Source organism: Anoplolepis gracilipes, chromosome 1 (assembly GCF_047496725.1).
Source record: "Anoplolepis gracilipes chromosome 1, ASM4749672v1, whole genome shotgun sequence".
Classification (NCBI taxonomy): Eukaryota; Metazoa; Arthropoda; class Insecta; order Hymenoptera; family Formicidae; genus Anoplolepis; species Anoplolepis gracilipes.
This window is the reverse complement of record NC_132970.1, coordinates 4864413-4892334: the sequence shown is the minus strand read 5'-3', so window position 1 is coordinate 4892334 and position 27922 is coordinate 4864413. Positions and strand designations below refer to the sequence as shown.

The 27922-nt window shown below is 34.9% G+C and overlaps 1 protein-coding gene across 1 annotated transcript; it reads right to left on the bottom strand.

The window, feature by feature from the left end:
* Positions 1-407: 407 nt before the first annotated feature.
* Positions 408-26331, bottom strand: LOC140664458 (zwei Ig domain protein zig-8). Its single transcript, XM_072889584.1, has 6 exons — positions 24006-26331; positions 13608-13774; positions 6657-6867; positions 5039-5166; positions 2898-3066; positions 408-814 (listed from the first exon to the last, which is right to left on the bottom strand). The coding sequence occupies exons 1-6, from the start codon at positions 24049-24051 to the stop codon at positions 708-710; spliced, it is 828 nt and encodes a 275-aa protein (XP_072745685.1). The 5' UTR covers positions 24052-26331; the 3' UTR covers positions 408-707.
* Positions 26332-27922: the final 1591 nt, after the last annotated feature.

Sequence of the window (27922 nt, the reverse complement as noted above, 5' to 3'; positions counted from 1 at the left end):
TTCTTTCTTCTTTCTGAATCCCTGAGGAAAATCAGAACGGCATGAAGATGCGCTCTATTGAATGTAGTGAAACTTGTTCGAAATATAATGAGGCAAATTTTTTAGCAATCAAAGCAATACTTTTGAGAAAAATTTATGATACATAATCTTGTCGACGATAATCTTGCATCTATATTTTTTAGAAAAACAGCAGAGAACCTATTACTTATTTAACATATTATGATATGAGAGAATAAAAAATATGAGAATTATGACTCGATACTCTAAACCAATTAATCTTTTAGCAAATCAGTTTGGAATCAACGTTACTTCAACAAAAGGTTACAATAAAGTCATACCAGTCAAGAACCAAGACAATCAAGATAAAGACAATCGTTTTATTGTGTGATATGTACATACAATAAATTTATTTACAAATAATACAATAAATTTTGACGTCGTAAGTTATTCGTTCTTGATGATATATGTTAACAAAATACTACACTCTTACCGATTATTGTGCCGTGCTGATATTTGAAAATCTTTTTGGTCACGGAAGTTTTTTTTTTCTCTTCTTTTAATGTAAATGGTAATGTTCTGTTTTACCCTGCACAAATATTTATCCAAGAAACGTTAACGACGTTAAATAGGCAAATCGCGATTCTCGGCGATCGCGCTCCTGGTTTCGTCATGTGTGTCGGGGTAAGTGTGTTTCTGTACTTCTCGCCTTATAGAAATATTATATTAGCTATCACTAAAATTATAAAACAAATCGGCCGTGTCTTGCTGTACGACGAGCTTCCATCCCCATGGTGCATCGCGGCTGGGTGTTCCTCTGCAACAGAAATTTTTATTTATTCGATATGGCGATTCGGTGCCTTAGTAATATGACTGTATTATGTGATTTTATAAAATCATGACAGATAGAGGAGGCAGCGTATACGTGGCAGATAATACATATATGACTTGACATATCATATTTATGTAAATGTTTAATTATAGCTGCGAAATGGAAAGAGAAAACATGCACACATATGTATATGAAATATAAATAGATAAAAGCATATCTGATTTTATTTTTGCATGCGTTAATGTGGAATTTAGGTAATAACAAATGATTTCTTATCAATCTTATAATATTACTGTATAAAATTTAAATAATTAATTCTCTTTTCCCTCTTTTTTGCAATGAAAACAGTAAATAATTGATTTCATCAAAAACCGGTACAAATTCGGAAACTAATAATTATTGAATTAGTTAATTTAAATGATAAATAGCATTAAATTAGTTAATTTGATAATTTGCTTCTATCGATACATCAGTTGAAGTGAGCTTTCTATAAATTATGTACATAAGTGGATTTTACCGAATATGTATTGTAATAATAAATAAAATATTTTTGCATTAACAAATTTTGAAATGTTATGTGAATGTATTGTACATATAGTTATGTCTTTAGTGGAAAAAGAACAAGTAAATGTAAAAAAATAAATTAAAAAGGATACAATTTGGTATCAAATTTTGAAAGAAAACATATGCGACGTACAGTGATGTGTCGATGATGAATAATACTGATATTATGTGATGACACTAATGTATCATTCACCATACGTGTATCGTTTTACATCGATAAACAGTCCTATCCATCATCTGTTGTTCTAAATGTAGTTAATGCTTCAAGTTTATAATTAAAATGCCCGTTCTTTAGCACGCCAATTATTCATCACGCATTGTATGAAGCAGATGAGATAATTAATATAAAAAGATAAATAAATATGAAATGAATTGTTTCGGAATAAAAGAACGTTTATAATTATCATTTCTGGAACAATTATAATTTTTTCACGTTTACATCATAAATCTTTCTTTATTTAAGTATCTTAAATTGTCTTTTAAATAAAGCAATAAATTAGATCATGGAATAGAAATGTAATATTTAGAGACGATAAAATAATTTGTGCAATTAACTTGTAAGCTTTACGTAAAGTCGCATTGTACGCTTGATTGCATGCAGTGCAAGAAGCAAACTCGTAAATTCTATGCGCTGGAAAAATATATCAAGTTACGAACAAAACGAGAAAGCTCCTTCTTTCAGAATAGACGAAACAATCTGCTTCCATTTGATTTTATTTCGCTCGTAACTGAACGCGCTTGAAAATTGCACGAGATTCCGCGCGAAAATCAGGCTTTAAATCGCTTTGTCATCGGGAATCGACGCATATCGCGGTGACTGAATCGCATTTGGTGAGAAAAACGAATTAAAACAAAAAAAAAGAAACAGGATTTCGAAATCCGCCGCATTTCGCAGCTTCGTATGTATGTACGAGAGATTTATTCGCGGTGTTCCGCGTTCGAGCAATCGCCGTAGCCATCGATTTCAGGCTTAACGCGCGACTTCCCAGGTACATTCGAAGCTTGCAATATTTACAGAGAAGTCAATCAATGTTACTTCTCCACAGTTCTTCACGCAACGGGCGCCATTTCTCTCGATTCGTTGTAATTGAAGTAAAGCCGCTTGAATCTCGAATTTTTTTCCAATTTACTGGAAGCAAAATGCTGGTCAGAAATTGGAAAAAAAAAATTTTGCATCGACATGGAAAATTGAAAAAAGGTAACAAAACAGATTACGTACTATAAAATAGAGAGAGAAAGAGAGAGATTCACGCACGTACATACACATACGCACACTCATTCACTGAAATATATATAATAATAGTTTTATATAACATATAATATACACACAAAAAAAGAGGGCATACACATACATGCAGGAATTTTAACATGGACTGATGCATATATCAGAACATGTATACATTTTCCATATATGCTTACTATATATGTCTAAAATTATATTTGTTTAAGACATTCCTGTTCCCATGTGTACTCCTAATTGTAAGATACATAAACTTTAACTCACCGTTAACAACGTGCACCTTTATACTACTGGGATTCGCGTTGCTCGGTTCACATCGATAGATCCCGGAGTCGCTTGGCACGGCTTTTTGGATCATCAAACGACTCGTCGTCTCGGGTCCTTTTTCCGTAACGAGACTAATACCACCGCGCGGCGAATCGAAATTGATAACCTGGGCAAAATCACAACATATTTGTATTTTTTTAAAATTATGAAATTACATGCTTAATGTATTTGCGATTAACTGAGGAACAAAATGCAATGACACAAATATATAGAAGCTAACGAGATAGATATTAAATTTACATATATAATATAATAGTATGCTGGTAGTAATAATAATATTATTTGATGTGCAACAATAATTATATGATTCAATTATTAATAGAAACAAATAGATAAAGTTTCTATTAATAGATTAAGATTAAATAGATTTGAAAATATTACATCATCTATGTCTAAATTTGATATAAACAAAATGTAATCTTAGAAATAAAGGTTAGGTGCTCCTTGTAAAAACTAATGATAAATAATTCTGTGAAAAATTAAATTGATAGCTATAGTTCTTTTTACTTATATGTCTCGGACATGAAATATCATCTATCTGAATTTTACTACTGTAAATTTCTGAGGATTCTGAACTCTGAGAGATTGTAGCTTCAGGCGAACTCGTAGTAACGGAAATAGAGCTAACTCCTCTTTTGATTCGTGTCGCCTAATATTGAACGTGTAGGCGCGGCATCGTATAGTTTCATCCGCAATCTTTCAAAGAATCCGCGCCTGTTTCCGTACATTTCCTTAGAATCCCCGCTCTTACCGACAACGCAATGAAGCCTCTTTGGCGAAAGATAAAAGGCACCTTGCTCCAAGGTACAAGGTAAAGAATAGGGAGCACATATATACGTTTCTTATGTATTCCCTTTGAGGATAGATACGCGTAGTGGCACGCCCTGAACAGAACGGAAAAATATCTACCACATTGCTTCTTTCGTTTCTTTTTCTTCCTGTTTCCTTCTTTTTTTTTTATAGAAAGTAACTCGCTTTGTACTCCTTCGTATGAGATGGAATAAACGTAGAATCGTTTTACTGTGTTTCGTATTATGGACTAAATGATTATCCGTGAATCGAAAATTGTGAAGGATTAATTGGAAAATAATTTCGTCCAACTCGCGCGAGCGATCTTCTATTTCGCGTTTTACTTTGATCAACAAGCGCGATAGTGCCTTGCGAAAATCGTGTTATCTGCTGTTTCATTCTAGTAAAAGTACATAGAGTCGGTCGAGTGCAGCGCGTATCGATGGCGTACCAATATATCGCCAATCAGCCGAGAAATTATTGTTTTTTTTATCGATCAGCTTATGAGAATTTTTAATCCGACAGTCGCATGTACGTACACGTACGAGCGTCTCATTAATGCGCGCAGAATCATCTCCGCTCGACCGATATCATACTGGAATTGCAAATATCGGTATTGCAAAGAGGAATTTATAATTATCTCGTCATCATAATAAAACCGCGCAACGGACGCCGCGAACGTTACGTTGCAAAATTATTTTAACGAGTTCGTCAATATTAAAGAGTTCCGTGGCATAATGCGTTCTTTGTGTCTTGCGAAATGCGCGTTTACGATGTAACTTTTGTTGTACAAAATTGTATTAAAAGCAAAACGCGTTTCAGACGGGAAGAAAATACGCGTCAACAGACTGTATTAATCATGCGTGTCTGCTGTCGTTCGACATGACAAAGAACGCCTAGTCGCGAGATAAATTATGAAAAATTAGAAATTAAAACATCAAACTCCTAAAATTTGCAATTCTCCGAGTACACTTGTATGAAAATTTTATGATTAATCTTCGATTACAGAAATAAATTTTGTTGAGTTTACTTCAATTCATTTATTCTGTACAACAATTATATGCTCATGTGTAATTCATGTAAAAGATAATGTAAAAAATGAATGTGAAATTGAGAAAATCAATCCTAATCAGACTCTCAGCATTTTTATCAGGACTTTAACAGAATTTCATTAAAAAAATTTTATTACAATCGAGTTCAGAACTCAGAATCGTTAAAATTGAGAGATTTTTCGCTTCTGTGAAAAATCTATCATTTCCCAGTGATTTATTTTCGAGGGCAACACTCACGTCCGCGTTATGGCTCCAAGTCATCGTCGGGGGTGGCTCAGGAGCGTATTTTACGACACACGTCAGGTTGATGGTGCTGCCCTTATTGACGAAGAGATCCGGCGCTCCGACTATAATGGTTATCGGCTCTAAAACAAGAAGGACGGTCAGCTTGAGCGGCCTGTAACTACTCAAGGATCGTGCAGGTGGATCGGTTAAACGACCATAGCCCGGCGATATAAATCTTGTCGTATATTCGATATTTTTATCGTGCGACACACAGCACCGAGCCCGTTTTACGTCGTAGGGCGAGCTTTTGGGTCAAGTCGTGTCGATAAGATCCTCTCTTTGCCTGTACGGCCTGTTTAAAGTATCACGAGGGTCATTAACGATATATCTTCAAGGATATATGACCTCACATACACGCTCTACTTGAATATAAATGCGCGACGCACTTGTCCTTACAAGCGCTTACTTATGAGGCACTTTTTAAAGAATGTCTTTATATCATTATTTTGATATACGTATATTTGACAAATTACATTTTTCTGAAGTTTTTTAATTTAGTATTCAGCAATTTATAAAAGAATTTAAAATCTAAGAGATAAAGAGTATATATATATAAATACTTTATCTTTTAGATTTTAAATTCTTTTATAAATTGCTGAATCCTAAATTAAAAAAACTTATATATATATATGTATATATGTACTTTATCTTTATACATATATATATATATAAGTTTTTTAATTTAGGATTCAGCAATTTATAAAAGAATTTAAAATCTAAAAGATAAAGTATTTATATATATATATACTCTTTATCTCTTAGATTTTAAATTCTTTTATAAATTGCTGAATACTAAATTAAAAAACTTCAGAAAAATGTAATATATATTTATATATATGTGACATTCGATCGAATTTTCACTAATATCGGAGATTAACGATTAAAGGTATTTTTGTATGATATACTTATTTTTTGTATATAAAAAAATATAAAATAAAAAACGATTATAAATTTCAATTAAATTCTTCTTGATATGTTAATTAAACAAGGTTTATATATATATATATATATATATATATATATATATATATATGTGACATTCAATCGAATTTTCACTAATATCGGAGATTAAAGATTAATACAAGATATTTTGTATGATATACTTATTTTTTGTATGTAAAAAAATATAAAATAAAAAACGATTATAAATTTCAATTAAATTCTTCTTGATATGTTAATTAAACAAGGTTTATATTGCATGCAAAGCAATTACAGAGAAGCTCTGCACTTTCTTAAACTAGCGGAAAACTTTCAAAGTTATATTGCATCGAGTGAAACGCTTTGAATCAAACTCGTGACACTTTACTGAGAAATTTATATCGAAATTTATGTCCAAATAAATACGACTCTTTGAATAAAGTACGATTCTGTTTAAGAGTTCCGTCAACGAACTGTAAACTTTATCTTGAAGAAAATTACAAGTTCGTGATTCTCGCAGATAAGATCATTAGCGATATATAATATGATATTCATTGACTATGTATAAGCCATTATTCAGATTTGATATTTCTATCTCGAAAACAGATTAATGGATTACACAATTATTGTCATAAAAAGTTCATTTACTTACCAACTATCGTTAGGTATACGGGATGACCGATGGGTGGGGTCGTTGATATTTGGCACTCATAAATCCCGGAGTCCTTGCGCTGAGGATATCGTATCCTCAGGGTCCAATCCTCTGTGTGAGGGGAGTGTAGTGCCTCGAAACGTTGATCGCTGGTATAGGTATAACGACCAACAGTTAGCAAATGTATATCTCGGTGCCTCACCCAGGAAACCTAACAGAAAAGATGTCGTTCATCATTTAATATACTGCCTTATTTTTTATGCAATTGATTATTACATATATAAAAAAATATTAATAACCAATATTCCTTTTAATAATTGATTTTTCTTTATTCTCTTTTATGAATAATAATGCAATAAAATTCGTTTTTGTACAATTAATGAAATTGCGTAATTTTTAGAACACTAGCATACAATGTGTTCTATTAATTATATGTATATTATTTATAAATATAAATGTATTAAAAAATTTTATTATAACAATTTCTTATACAAAATACTTTTCAAATAATTTTTTTAATTAAAATGTTCACCAAGTAGTATTCACTAAGTTTTTGTCTATAAGCGTCTCTGATAGATTTTTAATCATTTATTATAAATCATAATAATAGTTTGATTCAAATTTCATCAAAATTTTAATTTTTTTTAACTATTTTTATTTCTATTTCGAATTTTTTTTTTATAAACTATTTCTTTTGTTCAAATAATTTTTATGTTTAATATTCTATATATCTATATATCTATATATATATCGGCGAAAGTAGCACATTGCGCCGCGAGCAAACTTTGGTCGCCGCGCGTTTGATACAAAAAAAGCTGTCAAAATAGGCGATCTCTTCGATGACAGCTTTTTGACATATTATTGCAAGCGCAAGAGAAGTGTATTTTTTATATTGTGTATTAAAGCATGGTAGCAAGTGGTATTTAGTTGGCAATCAAACAATAAATCAACAATAAAATTATTCACGTTCTATTAATTCCTTCAATATTCAAACTGTCAAGTTATATAATCTTCGCGTTGCCATCCTGCAGTATGTTTATCTACCTTACGACATTTGCATAATATATTGTTTGCATAATACATCAATGATTAAATTAAAAGCTTATTTGTTTGTTTCATATCTTATATTCTTGCTAGTGAATATTTATATATAATGTCACAATTGGTAAAGTTGTTAATTAAAATGAACAAATTAAGTTTGTCTTAAATTTAACTCTGTTGCGGATAATAAATTTAATACATGTAAGTTTGAAGTTTTAGTGCAAGCAGTAAAATATGTACACTAATTCCACCGCATCCACACGTAGAAAACGTGAGCGAAGCCAATAGATCGTTAATGCAATTTCATTGACTACATTCTCTTGAGTAACATTTACATTTGATTGACCTTAATTAACTCTGGAAATTGGCGACAACCGCACAACGACCGACATTCACGACATGATTGATTTTATTCGTTATTGATATTCCAATGATTTGAAAAAATTAAAGAGAAAACGAAATATAAGTTGACTTAACAAAGTGTAATTTTATCCAATTGAAAATATGCATATATAAATAATTCTGGTCATTGTGTACGTAATATGAATTAAACGCATAAACATGTTACTTATTACTTATTATTTAACTTATTAAACGTATCGTGTTTATTACTGCACATTAATTTTTAATTTAACAAGATTTTTTAAAATGAGGCGTAATAATATTATATTTCTGCGGAAAAGTTAATGAGTTGTTCCAAATTTTAACTTATCGATATCGTGGCTCATAAAATATATATCGAATAAACGCCAGCAGAGTAATTAACTTTTGTCCTTTAATTCTAGATGAAATTAATTTTGCCATCATGCCAGTAAAATCGATCGAGCTAACGAGGTGAGAGCTATCGAATTCTCATCTCGTTTCGCATATTTTATCTCTTATGGCTCATCCAGGATAATGCTTTCACGGAATATATTTTTCATGGCATCCATTTTAATTATGCTTGCGCGAAAATTTTTCAAGTCGTCGCACAAAATAAGGGCACTTCAAAATCTGCTTGAAACATAATCAAGACGGATGGATCTGACAAATTTTACTAAAAAAGCAATGTTTCTAATGCATTAAGTAAAACAATTTGAACAAAAGATAAAACATTTACAATTAAAATTTTCTTTTATTTTCTTTTAAAATTCTTGACGAATTTTATAATTTCTTGAAATGTCGTTTTACACGACTCAGTATAAAGGTTTAATGCGATTTTTTTCTTTTATTTTCACCGGAAATAAAAAAGTGCACATATATTTACACGATTGCGAAATAAACTGATCGCGCTTTTCGGATCATTTTACGGAAGCTGTGTTAACCGATCACTGGTTGACGCCCTCTCGACGGGAGTGACGTCGCCATGAAGAGATTCGTTTTGTCCTGGCTCGTCCTGCACGCGGCACCTGCGCCAGCTGGAGCTCTCGAGATGACACGACCGTGTTATTGGCATTAGCGTTGCCGGCTGAAAGCCAAACAAAATCTATCCATCCCGACGAAACGACGGAGTTGCCAGGGCTGACGCTGAAGAACGGGACGAGGAAAACAGAGGCGTCGCAACTGTCGTGCTACGCGCACTTAACACGCTATGCGAATGCAAAATCGGCTTTTCATAGTCGGCTATTGAAATCGATTCTGCAGACTCTGGCGCTGTGGGATTTTCGGTCGCCATCGTTCCACTGTATCTGGATTCGGCTAAATTCTCCGTCTTCATGCAGCTTTAACGCGCGCTTTTTGCAAAATGGAAGGATTACACTCTCTAACAGGAATGACAGAAATAAAATCGATCGCTATAGACGAAATTGGAAACTACGATTATCTCAAATAGAAACAAATTTCTATGATTCTGAAAATTATAGAATTAATTTAAAATAAAACTGTATAATATTAAAATAGCAATGTACGAGCATAAATTAATATTAGAATGCACATTAAAAGATATATGTTTATTTTACAGACTATCGTTCATATGACGGTCCATTCAATGTCGTCTTCAATTCATAAGTTTTATATTAAAATAATAAAGCGTTATTAAAAGCTATATAACTGAATTGCATTTCTAGATTTGCCTGTACAAGACGATAATAACTATAAACCACGATAGAAATTTTGCATTGTTCCATTTTATGGAATTTTGGCACTTACGCTAGTCCTCGCGTACTCGAGATGATACGTATGTGTCATTGGCATTAACCTCTATATTGTTTGGCGAAATTCAACCTTTGCATGGGAATGTATATATGATACTATGCGTGGCAGTACCTCTCTGCATCCCTCTGTATCCTTTATACGACTTTAAGCTAAGCTACGAGGAGCGAAAATACAATCGCGCGATGCGCCAGAACTCAACGTTGTATATGAAAATTATATTTATATATCTCTAGAGAATTGCACGTTTTCGCGTATTTTTTCATAGTTTTGAATATCAAATATATATATTTGCCAAATTTTTAATCTTTAATAAATGTATCAACTGTATCATCATAAATGAATAATTATTAGCTATTGTATAATATATGCGTGTATAATATACATTAATTTGATATTTTAATATGTAATATTAATAACAAATATTTTAATTATATAATATTAATAAATTTAATAAAACAATAGCGTTTGGCCTAGAATATAAATAATTCATATATAATGTTAATTTGTAGTAAACTTTAAAGCCGATAATCACAGAGCATTGTAAATTTACACAGCCTTTTTATTTGATCGACCCTTTATTCATGAGCTTTCGTCGGTCGAAGAAAAGACTGTGATTGATCGACACGTTCATGATCTAAGGATACGTCGATGCTCGCACCTTCAAGAAAAAAAGACAACAGCAGGCTCTTTGCAAACGCGTGGTACGTTTTCTAATAATCTTGAGTGCTTTGAAGCAGAGCAATGCGCGCGCAATATACTAGGTTTTATTTAGGAAACGGGTAAAAACTTTACAACATACTGACAGTAGTAATTTGAGTTAGTGGAGTTGAAACAGAATGAAAGCACGCAACGACGCACACTTTGAGCGATAAAATTGCAGAGTAGGTTTGTATGACAATTTATAAAAACTCAGGGATCCAACTGTCAGAGAGTCGCGCAGAATAATTTTGTTCAGAGATATTTGTTGATTTTTTTCAAGTTATATTACGTATAAAGAATATAAGTGCATATTCTTTTAACAGACGCATAGATTGTTGTTTGTTTAGGTTCGTGTTAGTGCGCTCTACTAGACAATATAATAATTGCAATTATTAGTTCCACGCTCCGCGAAACATGATCATTTATCTTTCAGAATCGTGCATGGTATATCGACATTCCTCGTTATGAAAATGCATTCAATATACGTTTTGTTCGTTCGTTTAATTTTGTGATCAGAGCCACCCGTTGACAGCGTTCAATTATGTGTAGCTCGAATATCGATGGAAAGGGAGGCTCTTATATAATGTTCGATTAATATTCATAAATCATTAGGGGAACCGTGTGTAACATTGAATGGCACGAGCGTGAAAAGCTGTAGCCCGTGTTCACGATTATGCGCTTCGTTTATAAAGATTTTATATTACTCATCGAATCCATTGTTAATCAACGTTCCATTGTGGATGTTTAAGCCGCGTGTTTTCGAAACGTGGAGCGCAATCGCGAACCGTTCTCGTATTTGCGTAGCGAATGTATTGCGTGATCACTAATTATTGTCGGAAGGCCACGAAATGGATATTTGAAAATGCAGAAGATAATTACGGTCTCTCAATGATTGGCTATATTGTTATTGTTCAAAATCGACAGATTTATTTGCAATGCAGAGCATACTGCAACATAACACGTGAGAGAAAACTGGCTGGGATATTTCATATTCCATTTTCATTAATCTCGAGTAAATGTAAATATTATAATGTTAAAAAGTTAAAATATTAAATAAAATGTGATTATTTTTGCCATCTCTTTCTTTTTTTTCTAAAGCTGATCTGTCTTTGGAAAACAAATTTGACGAAAAAGATTGCAAAAAAACAAAAGAAAAAAGCATCTTTTAACATGAAAGTTCAACAATTTTTATTAAAATTTTTTGGAATTAATTATTTGCATTTATTATATTTCACTAGTGAGATAATAGACGTTATCAAAATCAATCTCTAGCAATATTGATTCGCTTTTCGAAGGGAAGATAAGCTGAATTCAAATCAACTTCAACGGATTACGGCCCCTATACATTTGCTAATGAAGATGGCTATTATCATATTTACGCTGTATTTACAGCGGCTTCTTAGCTGGCCCAGATAGACAGCCGGTAATTATGTATCTTCGCATAAGCAGTGCCACTTGATCTTCCAGAACAGGAATATGATAGCAGCATCATATATCATAACAGATCATTGACGATATTACATCAACAAAGTAAGCTCGAAAGGATGGATTAAGCTTACATTGTAAACGTAGAGTGTAACACGGCTTGTGTAAGCTCGAATGACGAATGTTCAAACGTATTTTTCTATAGGGAGTGAATACTTTGACCTCAATTCTGCGATGATAAACGAAAAGAGAACTGCTCCTCGCGATTCATCGAGCGGTGCAATAGAACGTCATATCTACTATAATCGTGATATCAGACGATATTCTTAAACAGAAGCGATCAACAGGACGTTCGAACAAAGAAAATATGCAGGTAATTTCTTGAAAATTGCCCAAGTTCTATTACAAGCACACGCAAATCTGAGATTTAGACGTAATAAATGTGTAGTTATAAGAGAGAGGAAGGGCTATCGATATGCAAAATCATTTCATAGTGTAGCAGCTCTTTTAAAAAATTTCAGATCGATTAATCGTATGTAAGTAGTCAGGCTATTTTATACTTTACATAGTCATATCTCTAATTCTTCATTCTTAACATTCATACGTTTATTCAGCAGTACGTTCGATCAAAATAGTGAAATTAACTGCAATCTAAATGTGCAGTGGAGAAACGGTAAATAATGTAAATAATTGTTACGGAGTAGGCAAACGACAGTTCGCATTTAAAGAATTTAATGATATATAATTGGAGAATATTATACAGAAGTTTTCTAAAACGGTGTAATTTGTAGATGCGCCATATACAAAAAAATACTTCCGTTCGCTACATGAGAAGAGCGGTTAATAATGTAAGAACATAAACGTTAACATCGCTTGCCTTTTTCATGAGACGCCGGTACTACGCTCGATGAAGGAACAGTAATGTTTATTTAATACCCCCATCTACATTGGCCAAACTACACTATGGACTTCATGTAAAAAGAGCAATTTTATATTTCAAGCGAAGCGCGCGTCCCAAGAAATGGGACGCATTTTTTTGCAACGTTACACATGCATGCATCATTGTTGCATTAATATATAATTAGATTAAATATAATAATAGATATAGATAATTGGTTATCTATCGTTAGAAACAACTTATATGTTATATGTTCACAATCGCGATTTCGGCAACTAAGTATTGAATGCTGTCAAATCTTTTGCTAAAACCAAATCAATATATTATATATAATGTATTGCAATTCTCAGGAAAAAGAACCTTTAGTTCTAAAATCTCAAAATAGTTTTTTATATATTTAAGAAATTCAATCTCTTTTCTCGCACTAGTGTGAATATTGCTTTTTCTACTTGTACTATCGTATTCTGGTGAAAATGACAGTTTAACTTCCCATCGGCCATTAATCGATTAAAAAATCGTTTAACAAGCCTCTTGGTGGCGAGAAACGAGCGAGTGAGCGGGCGAATCTGGCAACGTGACGCGCCGTTAAAGTATCCGCTACGATCGCGAAGGAAGGGTCGCAAGGTCGTTCGTGCGGCCCTACCCTTAAATTATTCAACAGCGGCGTGGGGTAGTTGGCCAGCGCGCTGTCCGCTTCGAGCTAAGATATAGCACCACTGGTCACGAACCAGACGTTGGATTTTCCGATGGCTTACCGTTCGATTCCCCAAGTTCTTCACCTTGCACACGAGATGCACCGTCTTCCCCACTAGCCCGGTGAAGTTCGATTGCATAGAGGTGTCGAAGTGGGGCCCGGTGCCCGGAGTCGGCCATTCCTCCAAGAAATCGGTTCGAAAGTTTCTTAAGCATGATGCTATACCACCTGAAAACAGAAATGGTTCTATCATGATTATGTTAATCTGTCGAAAGAAGCGCATTTTTTTCTGACAAAAAATGTTTCTTATTCAATTTAAAATAAATGCGTTGAATTACATAAGTAAATTTATTTATCAATGTCTTCATACAAGAATATATTTCAAACGATCAATATTTTATAGTATTATACTAGTATTATTATTATACTAGGTACGTCTGTTGATTTATAATTCAGCAATAAGAATGACGCTAATGTCGTGGATGGTTGATCCTCTTTTTAACGTGACTAAGGTTACGACCGGCAACGGAATAATTGAATGTCCCGTAACTTTTTATAACACACTCGTGGATGTTCTATAAGGATAGTTCGAAAACTGGCACCCGTGGGACTCTCCGAGTACCCGCCAACTTTCGGCGGATTTACGATGCATCACATTCTACAAGGCCACTTGACTCTCGAAGAGCCAGGCGGAAACTTGGGCATCAGACCGTTAACGTTCTCGACGCGTCACGTTGGAGATCGTATGTAACATCAACGTCACGGATTGTCGCGTCACGTCAGTCGCTCATGTAAAAGTTCGCGTGGCAGTACGTGAACGGACCCATTTAAATACATCACATTATATCTTGACGTGACGGTAACGTTCCTTTTCGTGACGGCAGCGCGACGTTAAAGCCGGATTTCCTCTGAAATCCGCGCGCGATATCGTGTACACGTATACCGTACGTGCATTTTCTAGTTGCTAAGCATATCACGCGTACTATTTGAAAGATATTTCTCTCCTGCAGATCTTTTATCAATGTTACGCACAATATACGAGAAGATTATTCCATTGAAATCTCAGAATTACATACATTCTATTGAAATTGGTTCAGTCAACGGAATTGCTAATAATAGTTTTATAAAATCTCTCTTTTATGCTTCTGTCATGTTATATATTGCAAATTAAAATACCGATGGTAATATCAATATTTTACACGAATACACAAAATATAAAATTTATTAAATTCGCGATTAAATATGCACCTAACATTTACAATACTTGTAAAATATTCCACTGATGCGTGATATAGCTACTTTTACAACGTAATATTTTTTTTTTTTATATTAATTTTTTATATTAATTTATTTCTATATTAATTTATAAAATATCTCTTTCTCGAGAAAATTATGTTTATATTTATATTAAATATTTTTATTAGAAAAAAATGTACTAGGAAAAATATAAATTGACGATGTGGAAATTTTGTTGAAAATAAAAAACTCAAAAAGAATTGCAAAAGTAGTCCTAGTTTCGACCAATTTTGTTTTCAGTCACTCTGGATTTCGTTAACTCCAGCAACGGACGCCTTTGATTAACTACAGTTTTCGACGTAGTCGTTTCGTTACGACATAAAAATCGACAAATGTCATTTGCAAAATAACGAATGCGAAAATAACGAGTTTCTACACTGGTCCATGCTGTTTTTTTTTATTTTGCTTAAAAAGCCTTTGCGGATGGCAGAAACCATCATTAGCAGTATTCGTAGCTCTGTCGTTGCAATTTATGTAAATATTTGATTGATCACTATTTTTTTCGCTTTATATATTATATTATAGTATTATCAAGTTATCATCAATGTTTCTTTAACCAAATATCCATATAAACCTTTTTGTTAAATTTTTATTAGCGTTAAATTTTTATTCGCGTTATTATACCATAGTTTTAAAACGATGCAGTAACATATATCTTGCGCGCGCGCGCGCGCGTGTGTGTGTGTGTGTGTGTGTGTGTGAGATGTATAATTATTATTATTAAATACAATTTAATTAATTATCTTTCTATCTCTGTAATAAATGCATTCCAAATGCGTCTCAGTGAAATGTTCATGCCGCTGCGTTTTGAATAAACAAGCATTTGCATATTTACATTGCATATTATATGGAAAGCATATTTTTCCAGAGAGAAATATAAAAGAAGGCACGAATATGAATTTCTAGTATAATCTAAAATACTAAATTTTAATGCTATATTGCGTGGTATTTCAATAACTCTAACACAATTATATTCTCTGGCACATTGATAATAATTCCTTCGTTCTCATTTCATATAATCCGCATTCTTACATTCGAATTCGCGATTCTTGATTAAGACGCGGAATTATACAACTGCAATAGCTCAGACTATCCGTGGTGCACGCACGAACTATCACCAACTTCGAATTGCACTTCCGGATCAGCCGCGTGTGCGGCAAGCACTTTCTCAGTTACGAATTATATTTCGTCAAGTGCTTCACAAAGCCAGACAGCCGTGCGCCACGAATTTCCTGTGCGATGTTTAGGGCGAGTTCACGATTAGTACGGAATTGCGTGCTCTCTTGCTCGTTGCCAGAGTTAATTTCAACCGGGATAGAGATACTTGCTCTACTTCCTCATTGTTCTTTGTCAACGATGTCATTTCGAGATTCGAAGATTCTTGAATTATAGTAATTTAATCAAGCAAGTTTTGTACACGTTAAGCTACACAGCAAAGTAATATTTTTAAAGAGAAGTAAAGAAATATTAACTGTGAGACAAATAAAGACTAGAAAAGTAGAATAAAACATAATTGTTTTTGCTCGATTATGATTACAATTAATGCTGATTCTCTTCCCCCCCCCCCCGAGGTATTTCCTTTTTCTTTTAAAATTGCATTTGCGTGAGAAAACTGACGCATTTTCACGTTTTTAACATCACGGCAAGACAACGGTTAATCCATGAACTTTAACGGGAGAATAGCTGCCGGGCTCGTAAGCTCTATGAAGTTTAAAGGTGACGTCGATGTGCGCGTAATATCAAACTTCATCGATGATGAGATTAAGCATAATCGCCGCTGGCATACCCTGTTACTCTTCGTGTTACTCTTCAATTTTGTCGAACTTTTCGAAATACTTGGCCGTAACGTATCGCGACATACCGTTGCGGATAATACAAAACTTGTAAACGAACGGATTTTTCGGCGTCTAACTTGTAACAAATGAATTTTCCCGCTCGCGCAATATTGTCATAAAATAATGCCCGCCTTTCAAAACTTGCCGCTGATATAAGCACTTTCGTGACGTTAAGGTTCTACTTAGGTTCGTTCGCGAGACTGCCACTCATTGAGTCCGTTTCCGTGGTTTCTCGCTGATGGAAGGCGGTTCCCTCGAAAGTGTTCGATGCAGGCGAACTTACACATCATTCATTCTCCGCTCGCGAAATTAATTTTTCTACCCGAATTCTTTCGCGAAAACTTTGCCGTACTCCACGCGAAGAAAGTTCGCCTACATCCTTTCATCAAAATTTTCGAGCAAGAAATGCGCACAAATTAAAGTGACGATATTTATTTTCGTGTCAATTTCGCATTCAATTAGGACCGATTTAATTAGATATAAATTACGTAGCTACATAAACATTTATTTTTTATGCAGTTTTGAATATCTACAGCTACTTGAATACTTCTTATAACGACTATTTGTATATATGTATTTAAATATGCTTCTAGCTACAAATTATTTATATTGTATTAAATTATATATATATATTTACATTTTCGTATTTATTCTTCTTAAATTTACTTGTACGCCTATATATTAAAATGACAATAAAATTATCTTTATGTACACATCACACTGTTTAGAATAATTGCTCTGCATTAATTTTATGCAATCGCTATTGCGTTTTACATTCAAAACAGAATGTTTAAATATGCATATGCATACATGTTTGCGCGTTGATGGACACACGAAAGGAAAATGTTAAATTATTAATAACTTTGTTTTATATGCAAATTAGATTACACGGATGTAAAAGTAGCTGATAATAACTAGTTAGATGTTTTATATTTTATATTTCACGATGAAATGACACAGAACTATTTCTCGTATGACAAAATACATACGTTTCATCTTAGCGATGATTGTTATAATGATTAATACAAGAGAACAGGGATTTATTGATGATTTAAGTAAACTTCCTGACGACGCGTGAAAAGCGATCGGATTAAAATCTCTTTAATAGGGAATTACGTTGTTGACGCAATGAGCTTGCTATTGATTCGAACGACCGTTGGTGGATCGAGTTTTATGGTCCTTTTAGCCGAGAGGGAGCTGAAACAAGTTCACCCCTGATTATCGGATCGACCGAAGAGGTTCTGTTATACTAGAAATTAATTTTGTCCCGAAAGGTGCGAGCATGGATTTTCTCTTTCTTACGTACCGATAATTTCAGAAAAGTTAATTTATAATTTTTCTTTATTAAAGTTTCAAATAAAGTTTGATTTTTCGCAATTTGTCGCGATTTCACTTGAAAAATATTTCACAGTGATATTTTCTTTTATCTTTCGCGTTATTGATAAATCGCTCAAGCTTTTTTAAAGGTGGTTAATCTTCAAACATTTGCATTTTTTCCAATCTTTGTACGATCAATCTTTCAGATCTCACTTTTTATCATCTCCATACAATCAACTTTATCTCTTCGGTGTCACTTCTTGTCTGTCAAATACACTAAGTAAACTCAGAGATCTATCTGATCGGTTTTCAAGATAAATATGGAAGATAGTTGAGGATAAAGACGCGTTTGCGGGACAAGCTTATCATAGGCAACGGATTACCCGTGATCCTTCACCGGAAATTAATTTCGCGCTCGAATCCACAGGAACGATTTTTGCGCGGATTCAATCATCCGCCCGTCGCGCGCATCATCGTCGTCTTCTCGATCTCCCGTGATAGAATTTTGGACGAAATCGTTTTGATACTACGGAGAAAAGCATATCAGCGTAAACTGATCAATCCCGAAATGGGAATCACTTCAAATTGTCAACTATTAGAGGAGAAGATAATAGAAATGTGGGTGGTCGTGTACGGCGATAGATCTATTAGTAACGTCCCCCTTTTTTCAATCACAGAGCTATTAGATTGATGTTGTTCTCCCAGCTTGTGCAGAAATTGTAGACAGTTGCTCCGACCCGACAAGAATAGGGTCGAATGTGTGGACAGCTTTTACACGACCGTTATAATTATTTCAGACCTTAACGTTTCGCGAAAAGGACCCGATGGTTGCTACTATCACGGCTCATTCGTCAAGCCAGAGGTAGATTCTTTCGGACGTTGAAGGACAGTAGCTGGTTTGGTCAGCCGGCCGCAAAATCCTATTTCCCGTCGACCGTCGTTTTACCCTTCCCTCTCTCCTGCAATCGGCTTTCCTCTCGTGGCTGGATAAGCCAACTTTGTTTCCTGGCTCTCGAATCCTCTGTCCATCGTTCTTTTTTTCTTCTTTTCTGATGGACAGCTAGCGCGAGCTTCTGCGGTTACGTTTCGATGGATAAAGAAGAGAAAGAACAGAGCACGAAAGAAGCCGCTACGATTACAAGAATCTTTGTATCGAGTATGTTTAGCAATGGTGCTGTCAGAATTTTATTTGAAAAATGGATCGTAATATAAATAAGAAGATTTGTCTATATATTGATTACACCGAGTTCTCTGATTTATATTTAAAGAACCATAGATTTATCGTACTACTATTAACGATAATTGTTAATTAATATTAATAATTATTATATTAGGATAATTATATTACTCGATAACAATTAATACTTATGCGCAAAGTAACAATTTTTCCAAATATTGTAATAATAGAATTGTGTTATTAATCGTGTAAAGATATAAATAAAAATTTGAACAAAGGTTTTTAATAGAATAATGATAAAATTCAATTTTATAATATATATGTATTTTTTGCTCTAATATATATATGCAATATTAATACAATTATTATTTATTTTTTTATATTAAATATTTCATTCATACTCGTATTACTTTTAATTATAACATCAGAAAATATTAAATATTAACATGAAAATGGAATTTAGTAATATAGTATAATGAAAACCTTTCTGCACTGTAAATTGCGCTGCAGTAAAATGTCATATCATAAAGTTAACAATCATTGTTAACTTTATTTAATTTTGCAGATCTCAAAGCGTAACCATATTCCGACGAACTTTTACAAAACAATTAGAAAATATTCGCCAAACAGTTTGCAGCTGCAAGAGAAATTTTATAAATAGTCGAGTAATTTCATATTTCAGTTCATTATGTTTTTGATGAATCTTTCTCGTTGGGACTCGCATTCTTGCGTTTATTTCGAAACATTCATTATATAGATCTGCAGTGTAATTAATTTCTTGATTTCAATTTTTCTGAACCAAATTTTCAAACTTTTACGAATTGTTCGTATATATCCATTCATTTTTCTATCTGTATAGCAAACTCTTCAGTTTATACATCTATCTACCTGTTTATCTATTTACTTGATGTACTACTTTTACTCGTCTAGAAGTTAGTAGACTTTCCGTCTTCCATCGAATGCAAGCTCCGGGACTCCCGAGATAGAAAGAAGATGGGGCGTAAATAACTATCGTGAGAACTCTTTATGTCGCTTTTACTCCCGGCTATAATATATTTCATAAGCTAGAAATATGAAGGTAGAAGTTGCGTTCACTTATATGAGCTCGCTAGAAATTTATCATCCGGCAGCTGTCAGTGTCGTCGCCAATTTTAAATCAATGAATCAAAAGTAGGCGTACAAATCTCATTCTATTTTCTTTTTAATTCTTTTTTGTTTAATTCTTTTACTGATCGTTTTAATTATTTGTCTTGCAAGTAATTTTACGAATAATATATACACAATGTCACACATTGTAATATTTCTGTCAAATAGATTGCGACAATTGTTGATAAATATATATCATCTGATTAGCATAATTACCAGTTAATCCATTAATCAAAAAGCGCTAACGAGTATGGGAGGAAAACGTGGAATCTCGACTCCATAAAAATCCGCTATAAATTCTACGAAGTCAATGACTGCGTAAACACATCGTACTGACACGTAGAGTTTATATGGCGTCGTTTCTGTGCGAATGAGGACGAGCAGCGAACATATGTATAAAGTATCTACAAACGTCGTCGCGATAACCCGCGGTTACAGTGATGTTCCGGTGATTCAGTTCGTTAAGTTTTAACACGGTCGATATGTCTGCGTCGTGCGATATTCCTTCTTTCTGATAGCGTTAATAATGGTGCATCGCGTTCACGCGAATCGTGAATCAAAGAGTGTTGCAAAGGGCTGTTAATGAGTCGTCGGATAATAAATAAAATATGATGAAAGGGGGTAGCGCGGCGTGTTCCTTCGGAGAGATCATCAAAGCTCGAAATGCCAATCAATTAAAGCGAGTCAAATATAATTATTTGTTTTTCATAATTGTGAAAAAAAATGTTAAATGTTATTAAATTGAGCTTCTGCATTATTTGTGAGTTGTCAACGCTGTGATTTGAAATATTAACTTAGCTTGTCGTATAATTTTTAAGAAAATTAGAAGCGCATGTTTCTCGTCGCGCTGCAAATTTTTCTTTTTTTTTGCGGTAATATAAATTGTGCTATGTTCCGGCATGGTTGAATTAAAACTACATCTTTCGGCCGGGTGACGGTAGTTAACTGAAATTTGAATTTTAACGGCGGACCACGCCGCGATACGCGATTCATCGCCGTCGTTGTTTTTAATTACTCCACACGTGAAAACAGATGAATGGACGCGCGGTTGAGGATGGAAAAATCACGTCTCACGATGGAAAGTGCGTAAAACGTGATGACATTAAACGGGGTTATACTGTCACGTTTTTCCTTCTTCTTCGAACGAGGTTTTAATCGAGCTGTGACAGTTGCCGCAAACGCGAATACATTTGCGATATGTAGGAGAATTGCCGTGAATTTTCTCACTAACGTTAATTTCGTTCAAGAAACATTCAAGAAATTCGAGCACGAATTCAGGCGGCGAATAGGGACGGAAATTACATCCACGTTAATCCGCGTGTAATTCTGTAATTCCGCCTTGCCAAAACTTTACCGATGAATCCAGTCCTTGAACGATCCGATAAATCTCAAGTCTTATCTCGATGATATAACACGATCTTTTGAATCGGATCATAATCGTTATTATGACATTCTTGCATTTTTTTTTTAATTTTTCATAACGCTGATATGCATAGAGTAACGCTTAAAATATGAAACTGCCAGCTTAAGTATACTTTAAGTGTCACTTTGTACTTGTCACTCAAGCGTTAATGATATCTTAATATATGTGTATATGTGCGTGACATAATCAAAACTGTGGCTATCTTTAAATCGATTAAACGCACATCATACATAATGCATACATTATTATTGTACAATCAATTCTTTTCATTTTATAAATAATTTTGTCAAGATGTTCACTGATTTACGAGTATTTAAATGAGATGAAAACTAAATTTTTCGCGAAATTTCGACAAGATATGTACTGTCACATAAATTTTCATAAAAATAGAAATAACTTAGAGCACATAAACTATTATGCGTATATGCCATTTCTACGATGAATGAAAATTTTATTCAAATTTTTACCAGCTTTGCATTTATCCGATACGTTTTTGCGCGGCCATCTCGACGATATCTGATTATAGTTCTTGAATGAGTAGTTTGCAGAATCTGTCCTTTTTTCAAAGTACTTTTTTATCGTCAGCGTACTGGTTGTGAACTTTGTGAAATCATGCTTCGTGTATTTCCACGAGAAAGTTTGAGATATCTACGTCGTTTGCGCCGAGTGCCAAGTATTGGCGTATTTCCGAGAGAATTCTCGGTCCTCTTGTTTCTAGCAAAACGTGCGGACACGTGTGCTCAAAGCATTATGGAATGTTAAAAATAAAAAATAGTATATAAATTTTTTGAAAGAAAGATATATGAATAATGCCACAAAAAAGAAACTCATAGAAAACTTAAAGAGACTGTGACAAAATTAAAATGGTAAAAATGTAAAAAATTATTATGCAGATAAAAAAATTTATATAAATAAAAAAAATAATGAAAAATATACAGAATAAATCTTTTTCTATGTATAAACAATTTGCGACAATTACGAGCATGTTTGTGATTTATTAAAATGAAGTAATCTTACATACATCGAAGACCCTCTACATACCAGGGTTGCGACAGTTGTCTATATTTTCGTTCTTACAATTATATATTTTACAAATTTTATTATGCAAATTAATTCTGCCTTTGCTATCCCAAGTATAAAGTTTGTTATCTTGACATAAAATTCATGTTTATATTCAGTTGAAATTGATTATAACATGTAGAGCTCAGTTAGAATTTTGTATATTGCATGATAGTTTTATTTTCCTCAATTTTGTAAATATTCAGCAGAATTTGTAATTCTTTTAGATAGATGCAAATAATATTTGATAACTGTATGTATTTCAAGGTATGTATATATTCGTTTGAAATATACCCCCATAATCTCTTCCTGAATTTTTTATGAAAATTCACGTTAGAAGTAGTCAACGTATATCATTATAAATGTGCATATATGTGTATGCAAATTGTTATATATAGACACATTGCAGTCATCATCAAAACCCTTGTTTTTGCATAGATGACTTGACTGCATTAAGTCACGAAACATTAATAAAGGGACGTACGTGCATGAGACTTAAACGTAACAACATCCAGGCGCTAAAGTCATGTAATATACCATCGTTATTAAGTGCCTCAATAATTATGTGTGCAATTAATGCGAATACATCGGATATATCATAGCGCATCGATAGCTCGAGAATCGTGATCTGTTTGATGTAGTAGTTATTGTAAATCTGAGTTTTCCTGATACATTTAAATACATATTTAAACACTAATATGTTTAAACATGGTTGAAATATACTATAGCATATACATATATATGTATACATATATAAAATAAGTTAATCAATCTTTAATGCTTTAAATATTTGCTCTTAATCAGTATATATAAACAGTGATTTTACGTTAAATACACAAATCAAAGGAATTATGTATTGGGAATTATATAGTAAAATTATTACATATTCTATATTATATATATGTATATATATATATATATATATATATATATATATATATAAATTTATTAGCAGAAAACTATATTTTATTGAATTTTTGAATTCTTAAAGAGAGAGAGAGAGAGAGAGAGAGAGAGAGAGAGAGAGAGAGAGAGAGAGAGAGAGAGAGAGAGAGAGAGAGAGAGAGAGAGAGAGAGAGAGAGAGAGAGAGAGAGAGAGAGAGAGAGAGAGAGAGAGAGAGAGTATTTTGTTTTGTAATAACTTATAATTGTTTCGATTTTTTTTATTGTTTATTATAATTTCAACATAATATATAGTGTACTTACCAAAACAAATTATAAAACAGACAAATGTGGGAAGAGAAGTAGACATCGCTTTTCCCCGGCGTGGTTCATTCACATACTGATATACTATCTCAGACGCATTTCAGTCGTTTTCAGGAGATGCTAATCGGCGATAAAAACAGTTTCACTGACACATTCCACGTTTCGTGATGACTGTGGCATTCCCGATTGGAACAAAACCGGATAGAACCACTTCGTACAAGAGATAGATGCATGCACAGCCACTCGCGCGCGAATGAATGTCGCGTAATTTCACTTTGATATACTTTAAACAGAGATTTTTAATTAGTTCTCCCTCGTCGATAGAATCTCGTTAAATGGAAACGACCACTGCTTAATAATTCGCTCACTAGCACAGATTGATTCCACGATGATACCACATTCTTCCAATTACGAAGCGACGTTGTTAATGACGTAATGCGGAAACGTATCGTGGTTTCGCGAGTTACGTATTTCGCGATAACAACCACATCGGTTAAACTGGAAAATTGGAATTTAACTAATTAATCTGACGTTTAAATTTGTTATATATTATTTCACGCGCACATCTGTCGAAAATCGTTATTGAAAATGACTTGGTGATTTGCGGGGAACAGCTTGTTTTTCACATCTCGGTGTTCTAAAATCAGTCGTATCAACGTTCAACTTTAACCGCGTTGTTGGCCGCGTGTTATCGGCCTTACGCCCACTTAGGCAACCTCCATATCACCGTTATCACTCGCTTTTTCGACGCAGATTACTCCTGTATGATCCATATTGATCGATACGGGGAGGGGGGGGAGGAGGATTGTCCCGTTCGACATTAAGCTGCGTCTTCGTGCTTTTCGCTACATCGACATCCATAAGATTGCTCGCGATGCATTAGGCTGATCGTTATTAATGCAATCTACACAACGCGTCGGACGTTCCATCGATCATTCCACTGTGGTTATTTTCTCCGTGGGCGCGGTACCACCGCATTTTTCTTTCTCTCTCCAACGATTGACTTCGAATGTGTTTCGATAGTAGCCGCAAACGAGAAATTCAAGAAAACTTTACTTCCTTTTCCTTTTGTTCCTTTTATAGGTGTTGCATGACGATCGGTTTATACGATCCGTTCGTTATACGACCGCAGTTTCACGCCGCACAAAACGTTTTCGTTCGTTGGTACGTCGACGAAAGAGAAAGAAAGAATTCACCGTGGATTTTTACTAGTCTTTCAATTCTGCATCGATGCCGATATCGCGGCAGAGATAAACAAGCTTCGCTTGCATCCCGATAACGTTGTAGCACCCGTGAGACGAGTTTTACGAGCGGCTTTTAACTTTAACATCTCCCCATCGGCTGCCGCCGCACAACTCTCAGCCGTACTAGATGTGGTTTTTTCTACTGCACTTTTTCCTCTCCTTCTCTGTTTTCTCCTTTCGAGACGCGCTTCTGTACGAACCGTACCGATGCCACCGATAATTAAATGTCGATCCTCGAGAGACTGTCTTTAAATGTTCAGAAAGGGCCTTCTAGCATGAAGCTGCTTCACGCAAAATTTGTTCTCAGCAAGGGACGGAATTTGCGATGAAATTTGCATGCGCTTGCGATTGATAATTTATCTCTTTTTTTTCTATATAATGGTTTATAATTTTTCCTTTTTTTTTTTCTTAGCAAACTTTGTTATAATTTTCCAAGTTGGCAGTGATGGATTTATTGCTGGACAGTTATTGAATGATATTTTTGGGGTAACGAAAGACTCGTTCCAAGTTATGTAAATTTTAAAATGTCCAATGCTCCGACATGGTTAGCATTTTCTACTTTGATTTTATTAATTTCGGTCAAACGATTCACGAATGGTTGGATCCGCTCGACACAGTCATTGCTTGCAGACACTGTTTCACTATATTATCACACCACTGTGGAATCGGGGACAATATGAGAACGTCCCCGGTGCACTCATGCACTTGCCCGTGCCGTCTTTTTTTGTTCCAGAGTACGCGAATGACAGAAGAACGTTCGAACGGAGTGGAGCCGAAGAAAACAGAACGATCGGACGTACCGATTCCGTCAACTCCGGAGAACAGCGCAAGGACGGAATTTGCGAGGCTGGGGTTTCATGTCGTCGCTATGCGATATCGCGCACTCCTTCGTCGCGAAAAAGAGTTGGCGGATGAGAAGAAGTCCTTGGGAAAGCGAGCGGGCCCCTCGCGCGAATTTCACCCCCTAACACCACCGTCAACCACGGGAACGCGAGGCGCGCGACGCAACGGGGAGAAGGTCGCGGCTCTTTCGAAACGGCGATGCTCCCGCGTCGAGGATAGCCGAGGGACTACATTGCGCGAGCGCCACTCGGGCGTCGAGCACGCAGCCGCCCCGTACAGCCCGTGCAACTGCGCCTGTGTGCGGCTGTTTTTCGATGGTGTGAGCACCCGTACGTGTGTACGTGTGTCCGCGCCTGTGCGCGCGCGAGTTTCCTCCCATATCCCTCGGTTGTATATCAGAGCGTTTCCCCACCCCCGTGGGAGCCGCCACCCTTTTACCCTGTCGCCTATCTCGCGCGCATCCCCCTTTCCTTTTTCTTCTTCTTCTTCTTCTATACTTCTTGTTCTTCTTATTCTTCTTCCACGCCTTGTTCCTCTTCTGCTTGTTTCCCTCACCGACTTCTTCCTCACTTCTACTCCTATCTCAGCCTCCTTTTTTCCTCTTCTTCTCGTCGGCGCCGGAGAAAATCGCAGCTTCGGTCCGATAAGGGCGCGAAAAAGCGCGAATCCGGTTATAACTTATGGCCGAGATAATTAAAAGGAGTTACAGAACGATAATGGAGTACCGGCCCTGTCATCTTCTTACGCGACCTGCGAACACCAGTGAGAGCTGATCGTCTATCCGTGCTGACTGGTGGTCGCTAAAGATCACTCGGAGCAGAGTGGCGAGTTTCTACGAGAACTTCCTGACCATTCTCCCCGGCATACGTTTGCAATTCTGAAGACCTATTGTCACGTATGTATAATATATTCGAGACTGTTGCGCAGATGAACGGTGAACAGATGGAAAACATGTCACACGCATTTGATAATGACAAAAATTAAATTGCCATCATTATTTATACATATAAGTATTTCTTTTTTATATTCAAATTTCAATTCATTTTTCTTTTCATCTTTTTACTATCTTCCATTTTTGTTTGAATTTTTCTCATGGATTCGACGATCGATTTTATTCGTTTCGCTTTTTCTTGACTTTGCAGCAATCTTAGCTAAAGAAATAGACAGGATGTCATATTCTTATTCTGAACGCCACATTTAACAGATGGGCAGAAAGCGGAACGGAATTATCGTGTTAAGGACTCGACGCGATCTGTTCAGCCGTGTTCAGCGTACCGACTGCAGTCACGTGTCACCGACTACTTCGGAAATCCACTGCGGAAAGATCAATAGGCATATCCCGCGCGTCTTCAGCATTCCGAGAATACGCCAAGAATTCCGAGGATATTCCCATACTGTGTTCGAGGAAAATTAACTGCTTCGCGATTTTCATCTTTTTATAATACATATATTGACTAGCGATTACGGGAGGATTCTTTGTGCAAATTTCGTAAAAGTTCCGACGATTTTTGGGACGTGCGTTTTCATTGGATTATGTACCTTCGTAAAAATGTACAAACGAGAAACAATTAATCGTGAGCGTGGAGTAAAATTTATATAGGAAAGGGCGAGGCAATCTTTGTCGCGAGGTACAAAAACACGTATTCTGATTTCTACGCCAAGTCTTGTATCTTGATCAGCTTCTATCGGGTATCGATTAGTGACCTACGACGATTCAATGCATTGCGCGTCCTAAGATTAATTGTTATATCGATTTGCCATGAATTTTAATGCGTGCAGAACTCCGCAGAGTAGTACTACTTGATTAGCATTCGCTTTGTCAGAGGTAAG